The sequence below is a fragment of the Lipophrys pholis genome, assembly GCF_963383615.2.
Source record: "Lipophrys pholis genome assembly, chromosome: 18".
Lineage (NCBI taxonomy): Eukaryota > Metazoa > Chordata > Actinopteri > Blenniiformes > Blenniidae > Lipophrys > Lipophrys pholis.
Window position 1 is genome coordinate 20,734,246 of NC_137646.1, and position 21,151 is coordinate 20,755,396.

The 21,151-nt window shown below is 41.5% G+C and overlaps 3 protein-coding genes and 1 long non-coding RNA gene across 4 annotated transcripts; 1 reads left to right on the plus strand and 3 right to left on the minus strand.

Moving 5' to 3' along the window:
• Positions 1-333: 333 nt before the first annotated feature.
• On the minus strand, positions 334-6,074 carry batf2 (basic leucine zipper ATF-like transcription factor 2). The gene is made up of 3 exons (XM_080485976.1): positions 5,702-6,074; positions 4,599-4,718; positions 334-2,757 (listed from the first exon to the last, which is right to left on the minus strand). The coding sequence occupies exons 1-3, from the start codon at positions 5,780-5,782 to the stop codon at positions 1,735-1,737; spliced, it is 1,224 nt and encodes a 407-aa protein (XP_080342102.1). The 5' UTR covers positions 5,783-6,074; the 3' UTR covers positions 334-1,734.
• On the plus strand, positions 3,002-9,522 carry arl2 (ADP-ribosylation factor-like 2). The gene is made up of 6 exons (XM_080485977.1): positions 3,002-3,187; positions 7,607-7,686; positions 7,952-8,062; positions 8,847-9,009; positions 9,110-9,190; positions 9,264-9,522. Exons 1-6 carry the CDS (start codon positions 3,179-3,181, stop codon positions 9,396-9,398), a joined length of 579 nt encoding a protein of 192 aa, XP_080342103.1. The 5' UTR covers positions 3,002-3,178; the 3' UTR covers positions 9,399-9,522.
• A 334-nt stretch (positions 9,523-9,856) lies between these two features.
• Positions 9,857-13,816, minus strand: LOC308123470. The gene is made up of 15 exons (XR_013936216.1): positions 13,734-13,816; positions 13,176-13,209; positions 12,976-12,999; positions 12,751-12,791; positions 12,527-12,574; positions 12,293-12,341; positions 12,010-12,059; positions 11,786-11,830; positions 11,550-11,601; positions 11,252-11,303; positions 11,032-11,078; positions 10,696-10,730; positions 10,456-10,482; positions 10,135-10,178; positions 9,857-9,940 (listed from the first exon to the last, which is right to left on the minus strand). It is a non-coding gene; the product is annotated as an uncharacterized lncRNA (long non-coding RNA).
• Positions 13,817-14,997: 1,181 nt separating this feature from the next.
• Positions 14,998-20,246, minus strand: LOC308123793 (uncharacterized protein). The gene is made up of 3 exons (XM_080486469.1): positions 19,932-20,246; positions 17,657-18,378; positions 14,998-16,272 (listed from the first exon to the last, which is right to left on the minus strand). The coding sequence occupies exons 2-3, from the start codon at positions 18,284-18,286 to the stop codon at positions 16,117-16,119; spliced, it is 786 nt and encodes a 261-aa protein (XP_080342595.1). The 5' UTR covers positions 18,287-18,378; positions 19,932-20,246; the 3' UTR covers positions 14,998-16,116.
• Positions 20,247-21,151: the final 905 nt, after the last annotated feature.

A 21,151-nucleotide genomic window follows, 5' to 3' on the forward strand; every position in this document is an offset into this window, starting at 1 on the left:
CTCAAACAAAAAGAGTCACATTTATTTCAAACACGTTTGGACCCAGGAGGTTTGTGGCTACTTTATCCAGATGAGCATAAATTAAAGCGTATCTACCACCATAACATTACGTTCCTTATGTGAAATATAAGTTGTAAGTATATTACAGACTTTCAATTAATTTCTTGCTATCTATTAATGAAGCATCTGTAACAGTAGATTATATCGTGTGGAGAAAATCTGTGTGATCATAATTTTTAAAAGAGGTTTTTAAAAAAGTTTTTTAAGGGAAATAATATTAAGCAGCCTTTGTTCACAGTAGCTGATAAAGTGACATGATCCAGGTTTACATGGAGCAAAAATATTAGATTTATTCAGTCAGTGGATCAATCCTATGACTTGTGCACATGATCCATGTCCAGCACAGATAGATGGATGGATTTTTTCTTCTTCTTTTTCAGAGTCCGATGAGGAAGACAGAGTAACATCTTCTTCAGTTGGGTCTTTGCGCGATTGCCATTTTCCTCAAAACATCACGTGTCAGTTTGACCTCTGAAGCGGTTTTCCTGGACTCTGATCAGATCATAAACAGGTTTACGCTTTGTTTCTTATGGTCCATAGAGCCACAGGTAATTATTATAATATGGAGTGTTCACACAGCGGCTCCAGACACAGATCGATTCTTCTGACGGCAATTCCATGAAGTTGCAGGGAAGTGAGTGCTCCACCCACTTCTAAAATTACTGGTTTCACATGGTGAGTCAGTTTTGCAGAGTCTTATGTCTCCACTAAGGAAGAGCACTTTAAAATAAATTCTGCAACTATGTGGATTGTTTGGGATCCAGTAACATCAGACATTTTACACTGGTCACACTTCTGTGAAATATTAAGGAGCTTCCAGTGTGCTCGGAAAATCTAGTTCCAGACCTGCAGGCAGAAAATACGGTAAAGCTTTAGTGAAAACATTTATATAAAGTCTACTCTGACTCTCACGGTGCTTCGTCAAATTCACTGCAATTTTTATTTTTTTTTAATGTGAAGGTATGAAACGTCAGCAGAGCTGCTGCCTCACTTTGACACTTTTCTCTCCTTTAATTCACGACACTAAAAGTTTTATTACATTATGCCAAATTATAACATATGAAATACTAAAACAGGCAAAAAAAGAAACAGAGTCTGTCAATTGCATTCATTTCGCAAAATTCAATACTTTACGTAAGGAGAAATAATGCAAAGTGGCCAACAAGGGCGGAGGGAAGTACCACGGATTCCTCACAGTCCTGGAATTTTGGGTTTTATTCTTCTCTATTGTCACGGTTCACTCATTGTTCCCCATGTCTTTGTGTTCTACGTTTACTTTGTAGTTCATGTCTCGTTTCATCTTAGTGTTAATATGCACTTTCTCTGCATTCTTCTGCCTTGTTGCACCATTTCCCTCTTCCTCACCCTAATTACCCTCAAGTCTTCCTCTTGTGTGTCCTCGGTGTTGTCAGTTCCCAGTTTTCTTGTAGAAACTCTGTCTCGTTAGTGTTTTTCTATTATTGTTTCCAGAGATCTCATGATGAAACTTGTTTGTTTAGTTCAACCTTGTTGGTTCCACGGTTTACCGAAAGCCCTAGAAAGTAGGACTTACTGATATTCAGTTGGTTACTCTTGAATTCTAGTCCTGCTCCCTCAAATCCGGCTGCAGCAATCTAATAATTAAATATCAGTTGCACAACAGAATACAAAAAAAAAAAATTATATTTTATAGTTCTACTGGTTATTCATTCCATTTAGGATCCAGTCATTGATTTCCAAGAACTCTGACAAAGAAAGGTCTTTAGGGTCTCCTGGTGGCGGATGTGACTGCAGAGGTGGAGCAGGCGATGCATCAAAGCTGATGGAGGTAGTTTGAGAGACGTCAAGGGGACTCGGGACAGTGAGCTGCGACAACAGGGGTGCAGCATTCGGTGTAACTTGGTGAATGTACGGCAACTTCCGGTCGAAAGCCGGAGCTGGATGTGGCTCCAGGCTGGACTGAGGTAAAGCTGGGAATGACTGACGAGTTTGAAGAGGTGAGTTGTAGGATGAACCCAGCAGATCTGAACCGCTCGGACTTGAAGTGGACTGAAAGGGGTGAAGCGGGGGCGCGTTTACACGACAAGACTGGTTTGCTACGCATGAGTTTTGAACCTCTAAAGGGGAGTAGGGAGGCATCAGGTTGGGCATGGCAGTCATGGACGAGTCTTGTTTTGGTAAAAATGACCCGACTGTAAAACAAGCTGAGGTCTGGAGGGTGTTGTGCCTTCCAGGTTGGAGCTGGACAACAGGCGAGGGAGCAGAGTTTGGAAGAAGACTTGGCAGCCTTGAGGTGACCGGAGCTACATGTGTGGAGAGCTGGACGGAATAAGGAACTGGGCCGGAGCAGCCGGCGAAGAGTTTAGGCGAGCCGCCAACAGATGGGGCTCCTGGTGTAGTTCTTGGAACAGGAACTGGAAGCAGAGACCGGGTCTTTTCGACGGAGTTCAAGGTTTTGGGACCCAGGCTGGAGGTTTTAGAGGTAGCAAGTGATCCGGGGGACTGTGGAGGGACTCCCGGAGAGGCGGAATTGGTCTGACTGCTGTTTGGCTTAGACACCGATGGGTGGGTGAATGAGTCAGAGCTGTTCGGGGATGCTTTGAGGTGACAGTGAGGCTCATGACGCTTTAGAGTCGTTTCATAGTAGTGGAGGTCTTTTTTCAAAGAAGCAATCTCTTTCTGTAAAGCCGAGTTCGACCGCTCGAGACTCTGGAGTTCCTGAGGGAAAAAGCAAAGAAAAAAATATGTCATGTCAGAAATGAGGGTGCAAAACAAAAAAGAAAGAGAGAGCGTGAGAGGAGACAGCGGGGCCACGAATGACAAATTGTTCACGTTAACTTGAGTCAGGATTGTCTTCACTGTCGAAGGGAGAGGCGCTTGTCACCCATAAAAACTGATTAAAGTCATACCTCAAAGGACAAACAATGAACGCTATTACACCCCGCCCACATAATACCACACCACGCCGGACTTGTGCTGCAAGGAAACGCAGCAGCACTAACGACGCTCTCTTTAGGACTCTTGCAGAGTGCTGCAATAGAAACCACCAGAGCCCGAGAGCCGGCGATGCGTGTCCAAAGCCAGAGACCCAAAGGAGGGCGGAAATATTGCTCTTAAGTGACGGCGCAGCAAGTTCAGCATGAAACGAGTGAGTAAGTGGTGGAGAGGAGCGTAAAAGGTGACTCCCTGCTGGCAGGTGCAGAATACATGAGTTTAATTAGAAAAATAATTAAATAAAACACGGCTGAAAACCTTCTCGTGCAAAGCGGCACAAGATAATCTCTTATTTCTATGATGGTTGATAGCAGCTAGTTATCGCCTCCAATCAATATCATAAACTGAAAGTATAGTACCGTCAGTAACTTCATGTTTCTTTTCCGTTCTTATCGAAGTTCAGGAGGTCAAAGAGTCACGGGCAGAGCGGTTTGTGTTTGTCTTAAGCCGTGAACTGCTGACATTGTTTTGTTGAAATGCTGCTTCAAATTCATTTTGAAGGAGAGACAAAAAAACTGCAGAACTGAGAGAGAGTGAGAGAGAGAGAGAGAGAGAGAGAGAGAGAGAGAGAGAGAGAGAGAGAGAGCGAGAGAGAGAAAGAGAGAGAGAGCGAGAGAGAGAGAGAGAGAGAGAGAAAGTGAAAGTGTGTGGACTCCTTACACACAAGACCCACCCCCACCCCATTCACAAATTTGATTGCACATTTATCAGACCAGTTCAGAACACGCAGGGCGTCGACAGTAAAATAATAATAGTAACTGTAACTAAAAGAGAAACGTCTTCACCTCTCCCAGAATGTCTTAATTAAAGACTTGGTTTTCATTTCGTTCCTCTTTCAATGCATTCATGAATCTTCTTTAAAGTCTCTCTCTCTTCTCTTCCTGTAGCTTCATGTCCAAAACCATTTGTCCAACATAACCATAATCAAATCCAATTTAACAAGTGTGTGCTCACAAGTCGATCACTTATGTTATGTGACTCTAATATGTGTGTGAAGAGTCACATTATGGGGGTCGACCCTGCTATGGGGACGTGACAGTATAATATTAACCACAGTGTGAGATTAAGTTAAAGACAGCATTGGGTTTTGGTTATTTATTGTAGAAGTAATAGTTGATGTTAGTGAATACACTGAGAAAGAAAGTAAAACAAGAGTGTGTGTGAGTGTGACACCACCAGTGGAAATGGCACTAAGGGGTGAAAGAAACGGCTCGATGGTGTGAAACAACTGCGTGTCTAATGGAACCGTTGGTTGAGGGTGAAGGTCAAACACTACAGTGTGTGTGTGTGTGTGTGTGTGTGTGTGTGTGTGTGTGTGTGTGTGTGTGTGTGTGTGTGTGTGTGTGTGTGTGTGTGTGTCACAAAGGAGAAGGAAGGCCGGAGGGGAGGGGAGGGCATACCCAGAGAGAGTGAAAGTCCTTCTCCTAAAGCAGAGTATTTACAAGAAACGGCTACACACCCACACGGTCACACCAGCTGAGACGGAAAGAGACAAGTCAGAGGGTAATTATGGAAGGAGGCAGGAAGCGAAGCAGATGAATAAATCAAGGAGCGATTCTTTTAACCTCGTGGAGATCATCGGCTCTCTCAGTCTGTTTCTTGCGGCTCTTCCTCGCAGCGTTTCGGTTCTTCTCCCGTCTCTTCAAGCCCCTGGGTCTCGCCGGCAGCCCCTCTCCTTCTCTCTCCTGGAAACAGCCGAGCAAAAACTCAACCAGAGTCCCAGCGTGACACTTTAGATGCGCACTTCTCTTGTCGGCAACCTGCGTTGCGTGATCGATAAGTTTTCGATATTGCATTACGCTTCCAGTAACCTTGCAGGTCACAGGGTCGTGGGACGGACTTCTCACTCGAAGCAGCATGCGGTCTCTCTAAATAAATCAAGTCAATTAAGACCTGAATCCAGATACAGAGGAACTATAATCATTCCAACAAATGCCATTAAAGTCATAAACAAGCAAGTCAAATTATATGTTCTGGTACTGAAGGAGTCTTAATATGGAGAAACACGATAAAGCCAAATGCTATCAGTCTTATATATAGTTTGAAAATTGTACCTTGATGTTTGGACCATATTGTCAATATATTTCTGTCTCTTGTATACGGTGGACCTTTGTAATGTCAATAACATGACAACAAATGCCATAAACAATAATTATGAAGTTGTATTTGGGGTTTTTTGTGTGTCAAAGGGCTTTAAAATGACTGCTGATGGTAATTTTATGTATTTCGGGGACTACAACTCAGCAGGGAACAGAAAAGACCGAATTGGAATTATTAATATTCCTGGCTGGAGCAACAAGGTGCCAAAAAGTAGCTCAGTGAATGTCAATTCATTCATATATTCAGCCTTATTTTCTATTGTCACTTCATCTGGACATGGCTCACTGAGAGATATAAAGCCTTCCCGTGGCCACAGCATGAGGAAAATTACAGATTATTGATAAAGTAAATGAAAAGGAAGGGGAAAAAAAGAGGAAGAAAAAAAGTCCAATTCAATTGAAGAAAAACCAGAAAGCTCATTCATATTTCTTATAAACGTTTTAAATCAGCAGGCTCGCTGTTAATCTACCCGTACATCTCGCGCGTTCATCTCAACTGACTAAACAAGCAACGAGTCACATGAAACATCACAGCCTCTATATTGACTGATGCAGAAAACATTACTTACCGATCCAGCGTTGTTACTGTGGCAGTCCTCAGCCGACAGTGATCCGGGGCTGTCGGACTCACACATGAATAGAGGGGACATCCCTCCTTCTCCTTCTCCTTCTCTTCACCCGGTGCTCTCCTCTGTGTTCACAGGCAGGGTGACATGTTCACCCGGTCCGGATCATCTGCTGCCATTCAAACTCCAAAACTGTGTCACCAAAAAAAATAAAAAAAAAAATAAAAAAAATCTGAATGACTTGAGATGGAAATAAAATCCAGGAGGGAAATAAGAAACATGGAGGTGCTTTCTGCTGCTGGTGGTTTGGTGACTTGCAGTGATGCAGTGCGATCAGACGGTTTGCGTGGAGGAGGTTTGACAGCAGACGTGATGCAACACGTTGCTCCTTTCGGTTTCCCTTTATTCTGACTGAGCTCTGGTAATAAAACGGGAGGAGCTGTCCTCCAGCGGTCCGTCCGTTTCACTTTCTGCGTCTGTCACTTGACTCCCATTGCTTAGAATCGGTGGGGAATCCGGCAGTGGAGCAGGAACTTCTGACCATATTTAGGAAAACTATTTGGTCTTCCTGCACGTGGAGGGAATTTTTTGCAATGCTTAATGCCGGGAAAACAGCCCCACGACCCCTGACAGGCTCTCTGCAGGAAATTATGCAAGGTTGGTTTTTTTTAAGGCGGAAAAGGGGGTTACTTACAGGGACTGGATGATTTCATTCCTTCTGGGAAAGATGAAACTCAACCTGACTCAACCAAATATATTAAAGCAGAGTGGCTAATGTGAAAAGAAAAGAAAATTAGGAATTGTATAAACGTAATTTAGTCAAACAAAATAAACATATATGTGTTATAAAAATAAATCAAAGTTACATCACTCTATGAAATGCTCAAAAAAGAGCAGAAGGGGAAAAAAAATTCAATTTCAAACTAATGCAAAACTATACGTTGCAAAATTAGAAATAAAACTTCAAATCAACATAAACTTGAACATTAATGAAGTTGCACACATGCATTTGAGGCAAATATGTGACTCTAAATTCCCCCAAGTGAATTTCAATTTGCGTGAGATTGTGTCTCATTGTGTTTTCCGTATAAAAGATAGTGGATTTGGAGAGTAAAGCACACACAGCAGACACCAAAATATATATTGTTTAGAAAAAACACAAAAGAAAGACCTGACTAGGCATACCATGTTTACACAATCCAAGTGTTCCCACTAGTTTAAGCTTTGCTCCTAATTTAAAGGGGATTCAAATTATGCAAAATTCCCTTCCTAATGGTTTCCCAACAGTAATATGTCCCTATACATGGAATGACGCCTCAGAATTGAACCAAATCTGTCATCTCTCTCCGACGCTTGTACAAATCCTGTAAGTGTGTGCTTCAATGAGCGAATCAGGTGCACAAACTGGAATATTTCTTCCAATTACTATTAGAGTCTTCCACTTTTACTGCATTTAAAAAAGAGCTGGAACGATGAATGAAGGCTAATCAATCATGTGATCACTTGTAAAACCTGATTAAATGTTTTAGATTGGGGAATTTTTTTATATTGCAGGGGGGGGGGGGTGTAATTTGTTTGTTTTGAAATAATTGTTGTTGTTATGTATACACACACACACATATACATATATATATATAAAATTTCTGTGTATTTTATTAATTCCCAGAACCGACACTTGAGGGCACTGTGTCAAACCCAGTTCACATCTTACCGTGCTCTTTGACCAATCAGTGAGCTCATTCTCCCAAACGAACCAATCACAGCTGTGTGAGGGCGGGACTTAGTCGGAATCTTCTTCCTGCTCGGCAATGCTGCTTAATGGAGGCGAACATCTCCAGAAAACTGACAACTCGTGAAACAACAACGTGTTAAAACGACAACTGCAGTTTCTTCTCTTTTGGGTGACAGAAAGCCGGCACCGCGATGGGATTACTGACCATCCTGAAGAAGATGAAGCAGAAGGAGCGGGAGATGAGGCTGCTGATGTTGTATCCTTCTCTGTGCTAGTTTCTCAAATCAGCTGAAAACAAAGTGCTGGTTTGTGTTTTTACGTCATTATCACGTCTCAGAATATACCTACATTTCGCATTTAACCTTACAGAGTTAGATAAATGTATAAAATAACGTGTTCGGTCGGTTTGATCTGTGTAACATGCTGTTAGTTAGCATTTTAGCATCTTTAGTCCACTCATCCTGGAGAGATTTCATGCAGAATAGATCCTTTTTTTTTTTTTTTTAACGTGGTTCAATCAGAGGTCTGGATAACGCCGGGAAGACCACTATCCTGAAGAGGTTTACTGGAGAAGACGTGGACACAATCTCTCCTACACTGGGCTTCAACATCAAGACACTGGAGCATCAGGGGTACCGCCCTACACACAACCCACGTTTCTACACACAACCCACATTTCTACACACAACCCTGTTTAATCATTCTGATCACTGATTCAACTCTTGAATGAACAAACACACACTTACAGCAACATGAGAGACACGTGTTACTGATGACATCACACTTGAAAACTCAACTACTACTACCTTGCAAATAGTGTAATCTGATGTTTGATCCATTATCCTAATAGCATTTCCCTTTTAATGTGATAATTTATGAACGATTGGACAAAAGTGATTAAGAAGGCCGGCTCAGTCCTTTCATGACCCCGTGGCAGAAAGGAGAAGGAAGGCCAAGCTCTTTTCTCTAAAGCACAATGATTCCCACCCCATAAAAGACACTGAAGTAACTGTCCATCACAGTTATGTGTGCTATATACGTCATCATGCAAGGACATAAAATAGTCATGGTTTTTATATTTGTTTTTATTCTTTTGCTCCTGTCCACCTGCTGCTGCAACAGTGCAAATGTCCCTGCTATGGGATGAATAAATGATTCTTATTGAAGTAGCATTAAACAAAGTGATGACTGCAGTAAATATTAAAATAATGCTTAAGAAAGGCTGCATATCTTGCAATAAAATTTTATTTTAAGTTTGCCTATCAAAAATAACTTATTCAATGTAAGTTAAGTCTGTCAGACTTGCCTGATAAACTTTTAATCACACAGAATCTGCTCACACTCCTGAGTTTTTCCTCACTATGCATCAGAATATACATTTTCCTCTCACACGTCATTCTCTCCCTGCTCCTCCAGGTTTAAACTGAATATTTGGGATGTGGGCGGTCAGAAGTCGCTGCGGTCCTATTGGAGGAACTACTTTGAGAGCACAGACGGACTGGTGTGGGTGGTGGATAGTGCAGACAGACTCCGGCTGGAGGACTGCCGACAGGAGCTGAGCACGCTGCTGCTCGAGGAGGTAAACCAAATCAGCATGTGGCATCATCAGAGCCATTACTGGAGAGGCAACATTTGGAACTTGTAGTCAAAAAACACTTGATTCTTGCTCTCATGTGCAGAGGTTGGCCGGTGCGACGCTGCTGGTGTACGCCAACAAACAGGATTTACCTGGAGCCTTGTCCAAAGAAGCAATACGAGAGGTAAGCTGCGTTTTAAACTTCAGTTTAAATAGAGATCAAGTTTCTCAGCGTTTCACCTTGCGTGTCCCTGCAGGCGCTGGCTCTGGACGAGATCAAGACTCATCACTGGTGCATCCTTGATTGCAGCGCATTAACAGGGCAGAACCTGCTCACGGGAATGGACTGGCTATTAGAAGACATCAGTGCAAGGATCTTCACTATGGACTGATCGGGATCACTTGTCCCGGACAACTGGCACGTCTCCAGTGTCAGACTGAAGTTTAAAAAGTACATTTAGTCTGTATTGACTCATGTTTCATACGATATTAAAAATGATTTGAGCATTGGACAGTATTGTGGTGCAGTGGTAGCTGTCAACACTACAAATATATCCAGGTTTGTTTTGGGGAGGCTCTTATGGAGTTTGCATGTTCTCACAATACCCACTACCACCTTCATGTAGGCAGATGCAGCATAGATGGTTTAGATGTGGAAAATATTTGCATTTAATGGTGCGTCAGGCCCTTGGCACCTCATTTTAATTACACTACATGTCAAGTGAAAATTAGATCAGATCAATAGGGCTCCTTACTTAGTGGTTGGGATACTATAAAATATGGGAAATTGACTAGAATAAGTGATGCCATTCAAACCATCAATCTCAAATAAAAGCACAAGGAAATTAAATGAAATTAGGAGAATTTATTTAATCCATCAACACATGAAAACAATTTGGCAACATTCCTCCAATGAAGTCCAGTTCTGTGTGACCTGAAAGGAAAAGCAAAAAATTATTATTAAAAGGCTTCACAAAATCAGTCTTGTTATGCTGTGGTTTTAAATCTAATCAGAGGGGTACCAATCAGTCATGAATCATCAGACTGGGGCGGTAAAAGAAACTCATCACTTGAAAATCGGTTACTTTAGGCTGAAGTGAATTTAATGTTTCTTTCATATAAACTCACCAACAAAATGAACTTTGCATGAAGACTTCATGAGCTGCCAGAACCTAAAAAAAAACAAAGCAGCTTTTACTACTTCACGCTATTTCATTTTGGCTATTTAAAAAAATACTGGGAGGAGTCAGCAGTTTGCCTTTTTTTCAGTAAGAACAATGGCAGTTCTCCCTCTCCATCAGAGCTCCAGCAGGTCACCTTACACCTCGGGTTCAGGGTTCTCAGTGCCATACTGGGTCAACAGGAGGGGAGGCCAAAGGGGAGACGGAACTGTTTGCACGAAATCATCATTCCCAGCAAACAAAAAAAATAGATATAAAAAATTCTTACCGTCAAGCAATGCTTAAACATCGGCACCTGGAACATTTAAAAAAAAAAAAGTTAGTGCTACAGGCTTATTTTGTGGTCCAATAAACTCAGAACATGTAATGCACAAAATTCAATTCTCAGTTAACCACATAGTCCTGATCAGAGGGGTACCAATCAGTCATGAATCTTCAGACTGGGGCGGTAATAGACACTCATCACATCCGACACAAATTTAAAAAAGAGTGTCCGTCAAATACTCACCAGAGACAAACCAGCACGACGACAAACGGCCCGACCTTGAAGGAGAAAAGAAAAGTCACAAATCATTAATTCGGTCAGTAGGAGAAAGTAAAAGTTGTTGCACATCTGGGATGTGATCAGATTGATCTTTGTCAGTCAGACCATCAGCTGACTCTCCACCCAGTTCAGCAGGTCACTTTACACCTGAAATTGGGGGGAGTTTCAGGGTCCTCAGTGCCAGACTGAGCCTACAGGAGGCGAGGCAACTGAACGGATGTTGATAAGACATCGACTGAAACACATCACATCATCATTTCCAACAATCCCACAAACCTTTCGCAGCATCAGCCAGCTTACCTGCAGTGTCGACTGCGACCGCCTTTCCCGGTGACCACCTTTACCGCCTGCAATAGGTGAAGAGAGACACATCAGCTAGTTGGAAGGGTTTGAGTAATGGTACTCAGGAGACACTCGTAGGATCAGAGGTGATACCAATCAGTCATAATTAATCAGACTGGGGCGGTAAAAAGAAAATCACGTCCTGGAACTACAAATACAGCAGTGCTAAGAAACTCACCTCATGTGGGACAACCTCTCCCATGCCGCCTCTCCAGTTTCCTCATGTGGACCTAATGAGACATTTGGAGATTAGGACAAAGTCACTGATAGTCAAGAAATCTAAACTTTAGTCAACTCCATTGCTTTGATTCCGTCTCAGACTGTTGGAAGCCCCAACAAATCGTCACCTTATTGCCAAGGCAACACCAGTGGGTTCACCTTTTCAGGTCTGGTGTCGACGCAAGGCGTAAGACGCGTGCAGGGAGTCATCATATAGGAAACAAGACCAACATGCATTTGTCTTGTTGCTCACTTACTTCGGTCAACGGTAGAGTTGAAAAGAGCCAAGCATCGCCTGCAAGCCGCAGCCTAAAAAACACACAAAGGGTCATCAGGTTTCTGTACACAAGTCACCAGACTGGATAAGTACTTATGACTGATATCAGATATAAAAAAATTCTCAACAGGTGTTCAGACGAACGAGATTCCATATGTATCTCATCATTATCAGCTGCTCTATGAATATTAAAACTAAAGGGGGTATATGTCTTACCGTCACTGGGTGTCTCCATTGTGTCACTCGGGTAGAACGAACTACCTGGAAAGAAATTAACGCATCGCATCAGCCACAACCCCGATATGATTAAAATTGGATTTAGTGAAAGAATTAAGAGTTGCTCAGAAGTTCGTGTCGTTTCACAGCGGTTCAAAGTGAGCTAAGTTCATAATCATTGCAACTGCATTACTGAACAGTGTGATGAAACGTTAAAAACTCACCGTGGGGATTCCACGTCAGCTGTCCCTCTGAGACATTCCGTCACCAGCCGCTGCAAAAAGCAAGGCACAAATTCAACTGGGAGGAAAAACAAATACATTTCATGATGGCGTTTGGACACGTTTGATCAGGGCTTTGGTGACAAACTGCCATGTGACATTAGTCGTCCAGGTGTTAAATGGGTGCTAACCCATGTCATCCTTTCAAACAATCATTCCTACAAAGATTTATATTACTTGACTACACCATTTTTGATCATCCCATTATCAGACGCAGTAAGATTACCTGCTGATCAGTTGGAGCGTCGTCTTGACGCTTCAAGTCAAGCCTCCATCTAAGACAAGAAAAACCCGACGAGTCAAAAATTGTGTACAAGAATACAATCCTCCCAAGTACTCTGTGGGTTATCAGATCAAAGTGTGACATCACTTTACTCAGGCATATGCTTGTCATTAAAATGCATTCATCACTTTAAAACCCAACTGATTGATCGGGTGTTTGCGTTGGTGTCTTACTCACAGGCATACTGCTGCTCGGACGACGATCAAGCGGACGGCGAAGGAAAACCTACAAGAAACGGTTCATGTTCAGAATCACTTTTGAAATGATTCAGCAGCAGCATTTTTTTTGGTGAAGGCTCATCAGATTAAAAGTAACATCACTAATATCAGGTATATGCTTGTCTAATAGAAATCACTTGCAGCCTTTATATACTTGAAATATTTGCACGTCAGTCTGCTCACCTTCAGGAATATGCTCATTTCCATTCAAGTCATTTCATCATCTAAAAACCAGGAAGATCAAATTCACAATTAAAATCTGGGATTTTAATAAAAAGAATGTTCATGTTTGCAGGCTTGCCGCTCAGAATCTGGTAAAGAGGTTTCTTCAAAGTGTGATTCGGTAAGAGAGAGTTCAGACTCATCACTGCAGCACAGTGAAGTGCACACCCTGGACATTATATTCACCTCATGGGGGACGTCTCGCCACATCTGGAAGGACAAGGGCGAAATTCAGTTTTTAGGTGATAATGTCAAATATGTGCAGTTAAAATGACCTCGTGCTACTCAGATTAGTGTTTAAGTGTCTTCAATTAATTCAGTGAGAGAGTTCAATGTGAACATCATAGTAGCAGGAAAAGTCACGTATTAATGAGGATAAACTGTACCTTTGCACGTGTCCAGTTTTAGGCCTTTCGTCATCTGCAAACAAATAAAAAAAAAAAAACACGTGGTGAGTGACTGACCACGTGACCGCGGGGTGCGTTGACGAGAATAAAAGCTTATAATGGTGCAAAAGCGTCTCGTATCAGATATAAAAAGTGTACAATCACAGTCATTCAGTACAGGTCTGTGAGTTTATCATCATCTAGAGACGCTAATGGAGGGCGCGCGCAAAAAAACGAGGTGCGGCCATTTACCAGAGAATAAAACACAACGTCGCCCGAAATACGACATAATAACCAACAAAATACACGTAAAGTGTACCGATGTTTACGTTTAGAAAGGTTAGCAGATTAAATAACTATGTTATTTAAGCGGATGGTTCAGGATTGAGACGCAAGCAGGTCGAAGCTAAACCGAACGCAACCTGCAAAAGCAAAAAAATAAAGACGAAGGCAAACTATAACAAAGTAAGAGGTTTCGATTCGGCTGCAAATGTAGAACAATCTGTTAGAAAATATTGCTAAAAGTGGAAAGAATAATGCACATGTGATGTCTCTTACCTTCAGAAAGGAGGAGGAAGTGGACAGAGGAAGTGGTGCGTCCCGTTTTTATTTCCCCCTTCAGGACTCCTCCCACCGGATGCACAAGCGGTACCCTCCCCTCTCCCGTGTTAAAAATTGTTATTTAAGAAATGTATGTATGATAAACCACTCCAATATGAGAATGCAGATGTAAAAGGATTTTACTTTCATGATAACACGTTGCAGATACTTTGAGTTTCTCAATGTAAAAAGCAACTAGAAATAACTTGGTTGTATTTGGTGCTATATAAATAAAGTTGAATTGAATTGAATTTAAATTGAATTCATCCTTTCCACGAGGTGGCAGCAGTGATATCGGACTGGAATGTGTAGACAACCGGCCAGACCGGCTTGAAAGAGATAGAAGAGTAAAAGTAGTCAGTTTGTCTTGATCCACATATTATAACTGCTGCTCTTATTATATCAAATTAATCTGTATTTGCCTAACATGAGGTGGCCATGTTTAATTTTTGATTTCATGAATTTTCACTCATGCGAGAAATTGTACTGAATATAATAACTACTTGTACCCTGAATAATAAACCCTATCCTCAAAAATTACTCAAAGTATTAACAACTTCTGAACATGTAACGTAGTGTCATTATCATTACCTGAAATACATTTAAAACACATTTATCACACTAACAATAAAGTTCCTACAACTTTACATCATGATAAATATATAATCAGAATTCTCTTTGCTACAAGAATAAACATAAAGGTAATGGGTCAAATACTAAAAATTCATTCACGTTGACAAATTATGTTCTAAAAGTGACCCAGCCGTACACAGATGTATGTCATGGCTTTTTGTGTGATTATCAGCTCTCTACAACATTTCAAAACAGTGCATGATGATATCTGTTTGCTCCAGTTTGCTCTTGGTTGTGTTGGTGACCCTATTTTGTAGGGCTTATAGAAAAAGTCATCTTAAACAATCCAAACCATCTTTAGAGCTGAGAAGGGACACAGTACAAATATATAGTTGCTACATTCAATTCGCAGTACTTTAATATTTTTGCTTATTTAACTTTATTTCATATGTTTTTAGTAGTTACCTCAAAATCTGCTGTTAGTGCCCGCGTGGGCTTTTTCATATGGAGTTTGTAAGAAACAAATATTTAATTCATTCATGAGAAATTATCTGTGAATGTTGGCCCTAAATGTCTTTTCTGAGATATTTGAGTTATAAGAATGTGTTCGAAGGACAATCTGAATCTATAATGACTCTGATTTATAGCTGGTGTTTATGCTTTTACCATAGCGTTTATTGGGAGGGGGATTTAATCTATTCAAAGTTCCACAATTCATTGCTCTTTAATGAATATTCGAACAAACAAAAAACATCAAAGGTTATTTCTTAAATAACTTAATAGAAATAATTATTAGTTCTTCTGATCCAGTTGCTCCTTCTAAAACACACACACACACACACACACACACACACACACACACACACACACACACACACACACACACACACACACACACACACACACACACACACACACACACACACACACACACAGTTCTCATGAGGAAGACATTACAATAACACACTGTTGTGTAACAAATCTAACATATGTAAGACATAGCTTTTAAAAACACACAAAAAAACAAAATCTTGCATTTCTCCATTGATGTCATCACATGTTGCAGGCTGCAGGGCCGCGTGTAAAAGTTCTGTCATTACCTTCAACCGATTACTGATTAACAGCTGTACAGCCATAAACTGCACTCATAATCATTAAGGAATGTAAATATAGCAACTAGAACAAAAGTCCACTGATCAGTCATCACTACTTTTTGAAAATCTTCCATTCCCTTTGGTTACACGTCAACAATACAGTTGTTTCATAATGCTAATCCACAGGAAATGGAGATTATTTATAATACAAGCTCTTAACTAGTGGACCGGTTACAAGAAAACACACATTGTTAGGATGTTGCACCACCTCTGCCTTAAAATTAAGACGAGAGAGGAAACCAGAATCTGCTGAACTCAGTCACATAAAGACTAGACTTTTCTATCCCAGCCTCTCCGATAGACTTCAATGTAAAATTAACAGTATAGCTTCCCCATATAATCCATGCACACCATGATGTGATCAGGGAGTAAACATGAGATTGAGTAATCATGACTCAGTAACAAACAATTAATGCTTCTTAAGTCCAATGAATTACACAAACACATCGCCTGACTGTAGAAGTCACAACGAAGGTATGGTAGATGTCACACAGGCAGGACTGTCCATCCTTGTTCAGTACTCAGGAAAACACTGAATTATAACAATAATCAATAATCCTGATTCAATCGGATTAAAAAGAGTTTGGTTTTCTTTTCCATGTTGTTTTCCACTTCTACCGGAACTCGGCTAACGCAGATCTGTGATCGAGCTTCTTCTTGGACGACGGTGATGACGACGATTGTGAGGACGACGTCATGGGTGTGAGCGTGACGCTGTAGAGGTTGCTGATGAAGGCCTCCCAGCCACGTCGAAAAACTCGGTCCAAAGCCTGATGGGAACAGAAGAAAAGAAGGATTTAACTAGGATAATCAGTAAGTGTAATATTGACATTATTAAATCACCAGCACACTGTATCACAGCAGGTTTATACTTAACCCACAGACAAAGGAGAGCAGTTGAATATGTTGAATGGTTCATTGTAATGCCCATGCCTGTAAAAGGCATTTGGCCTGTTAAATGCTATACATGTTAAAATCCGTTAGATGGCAGTAGAGTGAGTTGAGTAGTGCAAAAGGTTCATGGTGACTTTGTTTGGAAGTGCCCCATTCAAATTTAAATCTCGAAATATTTTCATTCAGTTCTCAATATGAGTTTCACTGTCGTGTTTACATATTCAGATGACCTTTTTGAGGCGTGTCAGCACTTTAGATTTGGTTTAACTAGTCAATGGAAATGACAGTTCTGTGCTCTTCATCAGTATGCGTTACAATTGTTTTTGTGCAATGTGTAGTCTGCTCTATTTTTCTTATCCAAATTTGACCTGGGAGGGAGAAAAAAAAAAACCTCAGTCACTTGAAAGTATTTGGAAACCAATGGTCCAAACCTGTTGCCATAGCAACTTGAGATTTATTTATTTTTTCACGTTTCAAGGACATTCAAGCTGTAGTTCACAGCTACAGAGAGCAGAAGGAGGATGCAGATTAAACATTGCTTTAATTACCGAAAATGACCCGCTGTGTCTTTGGTGAAGCTGTCTTTTATTCTGGCAGGAGGTCAGACTCGGAGGCCTGGAGGGGAGCGGCGGCCGATTGACAACAGAGGAATGTGTTTTATGGTGTGGGTTTAGCAGGCGGGTCAGAGCTGCCTTCCCTTCGGTCCACTGATCAAAGGACGTGATACAGGAGGCACAGGAATGTCACCTCTGTGTGTGTGTGTGTGTGTGTGTGTGTGTGTGTGTGTGTGTGTGTGTGTGTGTGTGTGTGTGTGTGTGTGTGTGTGTGTGTGTGTGTGTGTGTCAGCATGTGACTCAGGTGAGAGTACACGCTGTGCTTTCTCCTGCCACCACTGCTAAAAGCTTTTTTTTTCTTTTCTTGTCATTAAATATGACGCAGAGGGGAAAAAAAAAAAAAAGCTGCCTGCCTAATGTGCTGGTGACATGCACCAATGGCCACTGTACTTTGACCCGTGTGGCAGCTCATTAAGGTGATGTGATGGTTTCCATGGTGATTAATAACCCAGCGTGCATTAGGTGTAGAATGTGGAAGGAGAACTTTACCCCGCTGTTCTACAAACTCTGAACACTCCATTATGTAACCTCGCGATGGTTGACCAGGGCCAGCGACATGTGGGATTTATGCAAATGTGAGACGCAGAAATTACGACGGTGTCTTGATATAAATCAACACAAACACTGAGGTCACGTTGTTTCTCACCTTGCGATAATTCTTCCTTTTCACCACCTTCATGGCCTCCTCTTGCTCCATCCTTATCTTCCTCTCCTCTTCTTCCTCTTCTTCTCGTCCTCTCTTCTTGTCTCTGATAAGGACCTGATCATCCTCATTCTCTCGAACCGGGAAGTGAACCACGGCGGGCTCCCTCCCTCGGCCCATCTCCTCGTCTTCTTCCTCTGCCCTCTTCATCTTCTCGATCTCGACCTCCATGACGGCGGTGGCCTCGGCGGCCTGACTCGGCCTCTCCTCTCGGGCAACGTCCTCCTCGTCTCTCCCCTCCTTCTGCTTCCTCCTGGAGCTTCGTCTCCACCTGCTGCTGCGGCGGCTGGGTTCCCTGCGCAGCAGGGTCTCCCCGTCGTCCTCCACCATCCCTTCAGAGAAGTCAAAGGTCTCAGCCTCGTCCCGCTCATCAGCCGGAGCAGTGTGGACCGCGGTGTGAGAAGGGCTGCTGTCCAAGTCTCCCCCTTCTCTGTTGCAGCTTACGTCCTCGCCCTCTGCGGCGAGCTCCGGCTCATCAAGGCGTCCGTAGAATCCGCTGGCTTTGTCCAAAAACTTTGGCGCCCGGTTGGAGCTTCGCACGGATGCCTTCCTGGAACTCCTGCCGATCGTCATCGTCTCACTTTACTTGCACTTCTTGTGTCCTCTCTTGCTCTCCTACTTCTCACAAGCTTTTTTTTTTTCTCTCTGCTCCTCTTCTGTTACCTCTAAGAGAGAAGGAGCACAAAAGACGAGAGATTAATGCCGTTACATAATCCTGCTCTCGTCCTCACCGTTCGGCGACTTGCGATAAGAGTTCATCGCAGCTGGCGGGGGAAACATGTCAGGGTTCAGGAAAGTTGGTGGATGACAGAGAGCAGAGAAAATAACCTGACTGATCATGAGATACGTCGAAGTCACAAGCAAGAGTGAAATGCAGGCGTTATCAGTGTAGGTCAGCTTCAAGGATGGAATGTGCTTGACAATACATCTGTTACGCAACACCACCAAATGTTTAGAGACAAGAAGAAAAAGGCTTTTTTTTGTTCTCATCTTTTAGTTGCTTTGAATCTCAACCTTCAGCTCTACTTTTTTTTTTTTTAAATTGATCTAATTCATTTGTGTGCTCGAGGCTGGAAGTCAGAGTCAACCTTATCAGGGCGGCGATAACGACTCAATGTCAAACGACACGGTGTCCTGACAGTCAAAGACAAACTCGCCGTCAGACTTTGGTTCCTCGGCCGCCAGCTGGATGTTGAACAGCAGCCAGAATCGGTGACTTCAGATTGACTCACTACCTGTGTCACTGTCATTGAAACATTAAGATGATAATGCATTGATTTCTAAACTGAACCTGAACTTTATCTTGGTGATAAGTCACAGATTGGTAATATGGCTGCAGCCATTGAAACCAAAAGAAACTCCAGCGACATCACCTTGAATTATGCAAGAAGTTAGAATACTCTTATCAATTGCTTTATGTAAATCCTGCTTTTCCACCCTTGAGCCAATCTGCAAGTTTTCCAACTTTTATATAATATCTGTGAAGCGAGGGGTGATAAGAAATACAATAAAAGTTGTTAAATGTTTAAAAAGGTTTTGAAAAGAAGAACTTTTCAGGGTTTCTATAAAAACCACTGGTCTGGCTCCGCTGACTATTTCTCGAATGGAACTTCCCTAAATGATTGCATGACCAGTCTGGCTGATTTGCCGTTTTCGAGGTTTGTGGTGAGAGGTTTAGCACGCAGTCATGTGAATGGTTCTGTCACATTAGATGCAAATGATTTGAGTCACTGTGGGAAGTAAAATGGGGCATTTCCAAAGTCATCCCGTATAGAAGGCAGATTCTATAAATATTCTGTAGATAATGATTTAGTTGACAGATCTTTTAATCCCACTGGATCATTGTATTTCTGGAACATTTACTAATAGTTATGGCGTAAAAACAAAAATCTTTAAACTCTGTGAAATAACATTTTAAACGGTTTATCTCAGAGTACTTGAGTAAAAGTACATAATTACTTTTCACCACTGCAGAAAAGTCACAGGTCACATAATCTGCCAGTGATTCAGATTATGGAAGAAAGACTGAAACTTGTTACTGAACAAGAGGAAAAGTAGAGGAAAACACAAGTCATGAGACAGCAGCAACATTTCATTTGTAATCAAGACGATATATTATACATTATAAAAGAAAAGAAACGGATAACACTGGTATGCACGGTGTCACATTGAGTTAAATAAAAATATTTTATATAGAGGAAAAGTTTAAAAGTCTCACCAGAGTTCCCTGCGTTGTTTCTTCTCCTTGTTCCAGTGTCAGTCTGAATGAATGACTGCAGCTGGGAGCTCAGCATTACTCCCCTCACACACACACACACACACACACACACACACACACACACACACACACACACACACGCACACACACACACACACACACACACACATACACACAGCGTCACCGGCAGCCCTGCCCAGACCTGCAGATCTGTCGTCACTGGAGAGACACACACACACACACACACACACACACACACACACACACACACACACACACACACACGATCAAGGACTCTGCTTTCACATTTTCTCTTTACATCCTTGAAACACACAAAGTGAGATAACTCAACATGAACATGCCACAAACACCCACTCAACTCTTATCAGCAGCAATCAGTTATTAACCATGAGCCTCCTCAGCTGTTACAGAAACATCAACTTCAACCCACAAAGCTGATCCTATATCTTTAATTGAATCATTCAGAACATGTGACAATATATTAGTATTTACAAACTGACATTTTATTACAGCTAAACTACATTTACAGGTGGTACTGTCTCACCTGAGACACATAGCTCCATGTAGGTTTAATAGGATTAATGAAACACCAGCTATGCACACTGACTCACTACATTCCTGCAACGGACAAACAACAATAGTTTATAGATTTTCTTCAAACCAGAATCATTTTAATTTACCCCTTTAAGTTTTGGAGGACAAAAAATGTGTATTTCCAGAATACTGCTATACAAACATCACAGATTAATACAAAAACCTCTGAAACAACTGCATTCCAGCAAAAAACTATGAAATATTCGGGTATTTTCAGGAAATGATCTGCTTAAATGCGACTTTAAATTGAATCAACTTTTCAATAAATGTTTTCTTTGTGCTGATTAGTTTACAACGCTCTCATTTTAGTACATCATTTTAATATTATCAATAAAATAATCAAAAATGAATGTCTCCGCACCTCGGCCTTATTCATGAACAGATGAAAGAAAAATTCATATGAGACAAAGCTGCTCTTTAATACTGGCAATTTTACATGATAATCTGCTTTTTTAATGTTTCATTTTCTTAAAATAAAACGTGGGGTCAGAAGCTCCTGGATGTATTTAAAGCTGAAAGGATTTATTACTCTGTGAATTTATTTGTTTTTAATGAGAATATTACAAATACCGTAAGGTAATTATGTGATTTCACTCAAAACCTCA

Excerpts from the sequence above, each read along its gene's own strand:
- batf2 (XM_080485976.1), bottom strand. The coding sequence starts at position 5,782 with ATGTCCCCTCTATTCATGTGTGAGTCCGACAGCCCCGGATCACTGTCG. Across the intron at positions 4,719-5,701 it reads ACAGTAACAACGCTGGATCG|GAGAGAGAAGGAGAGGGGCT; the intron begins GTAAGTAATGTT and ends GGCTGTTTCCAG. Across the intron at positions 2,758-4,598 it reads GAGCCGATGATCTCCACGAG|GAACTCCAGAGTCTCGAGCG; the intron begins GTTAAAAGAATC and ends TTTTTCCCTCAG.
- arl2 (XM_080485977.1), top strand. Across the intron at positions 7,687-7,951 it reads GAGATGAGGCTGCTGATGTT|AGGTCTGGATAACGCCGGGA; the intron begins GTATCCTTCTCT and ends TGGTTCAATCAG. Across the intron at positions 8,063-8,846 it reads AAGACACTGGAGCATCAGGG|GTTTAAACTGAATATTTGGG; the intron begins GTACCGCCCTAC and ends CTGCTCCTCCAG.
- LOC308123793 (XM_080486469.1), bottom strand. The coding sequence starts at position 18,286 with ATGACGATCGGCAGGAGTTCCAGGAAGGCATCCGTGCGAAGCTCCAAC. Across the intron at positions 16,273-17,656 it reads AAAGGAAGAATTATCGCAAG|GCTTTGGACCGAGTTTTTCG; the intron begins GTGAGAAACAAC and ends TGTTCCCATCAG.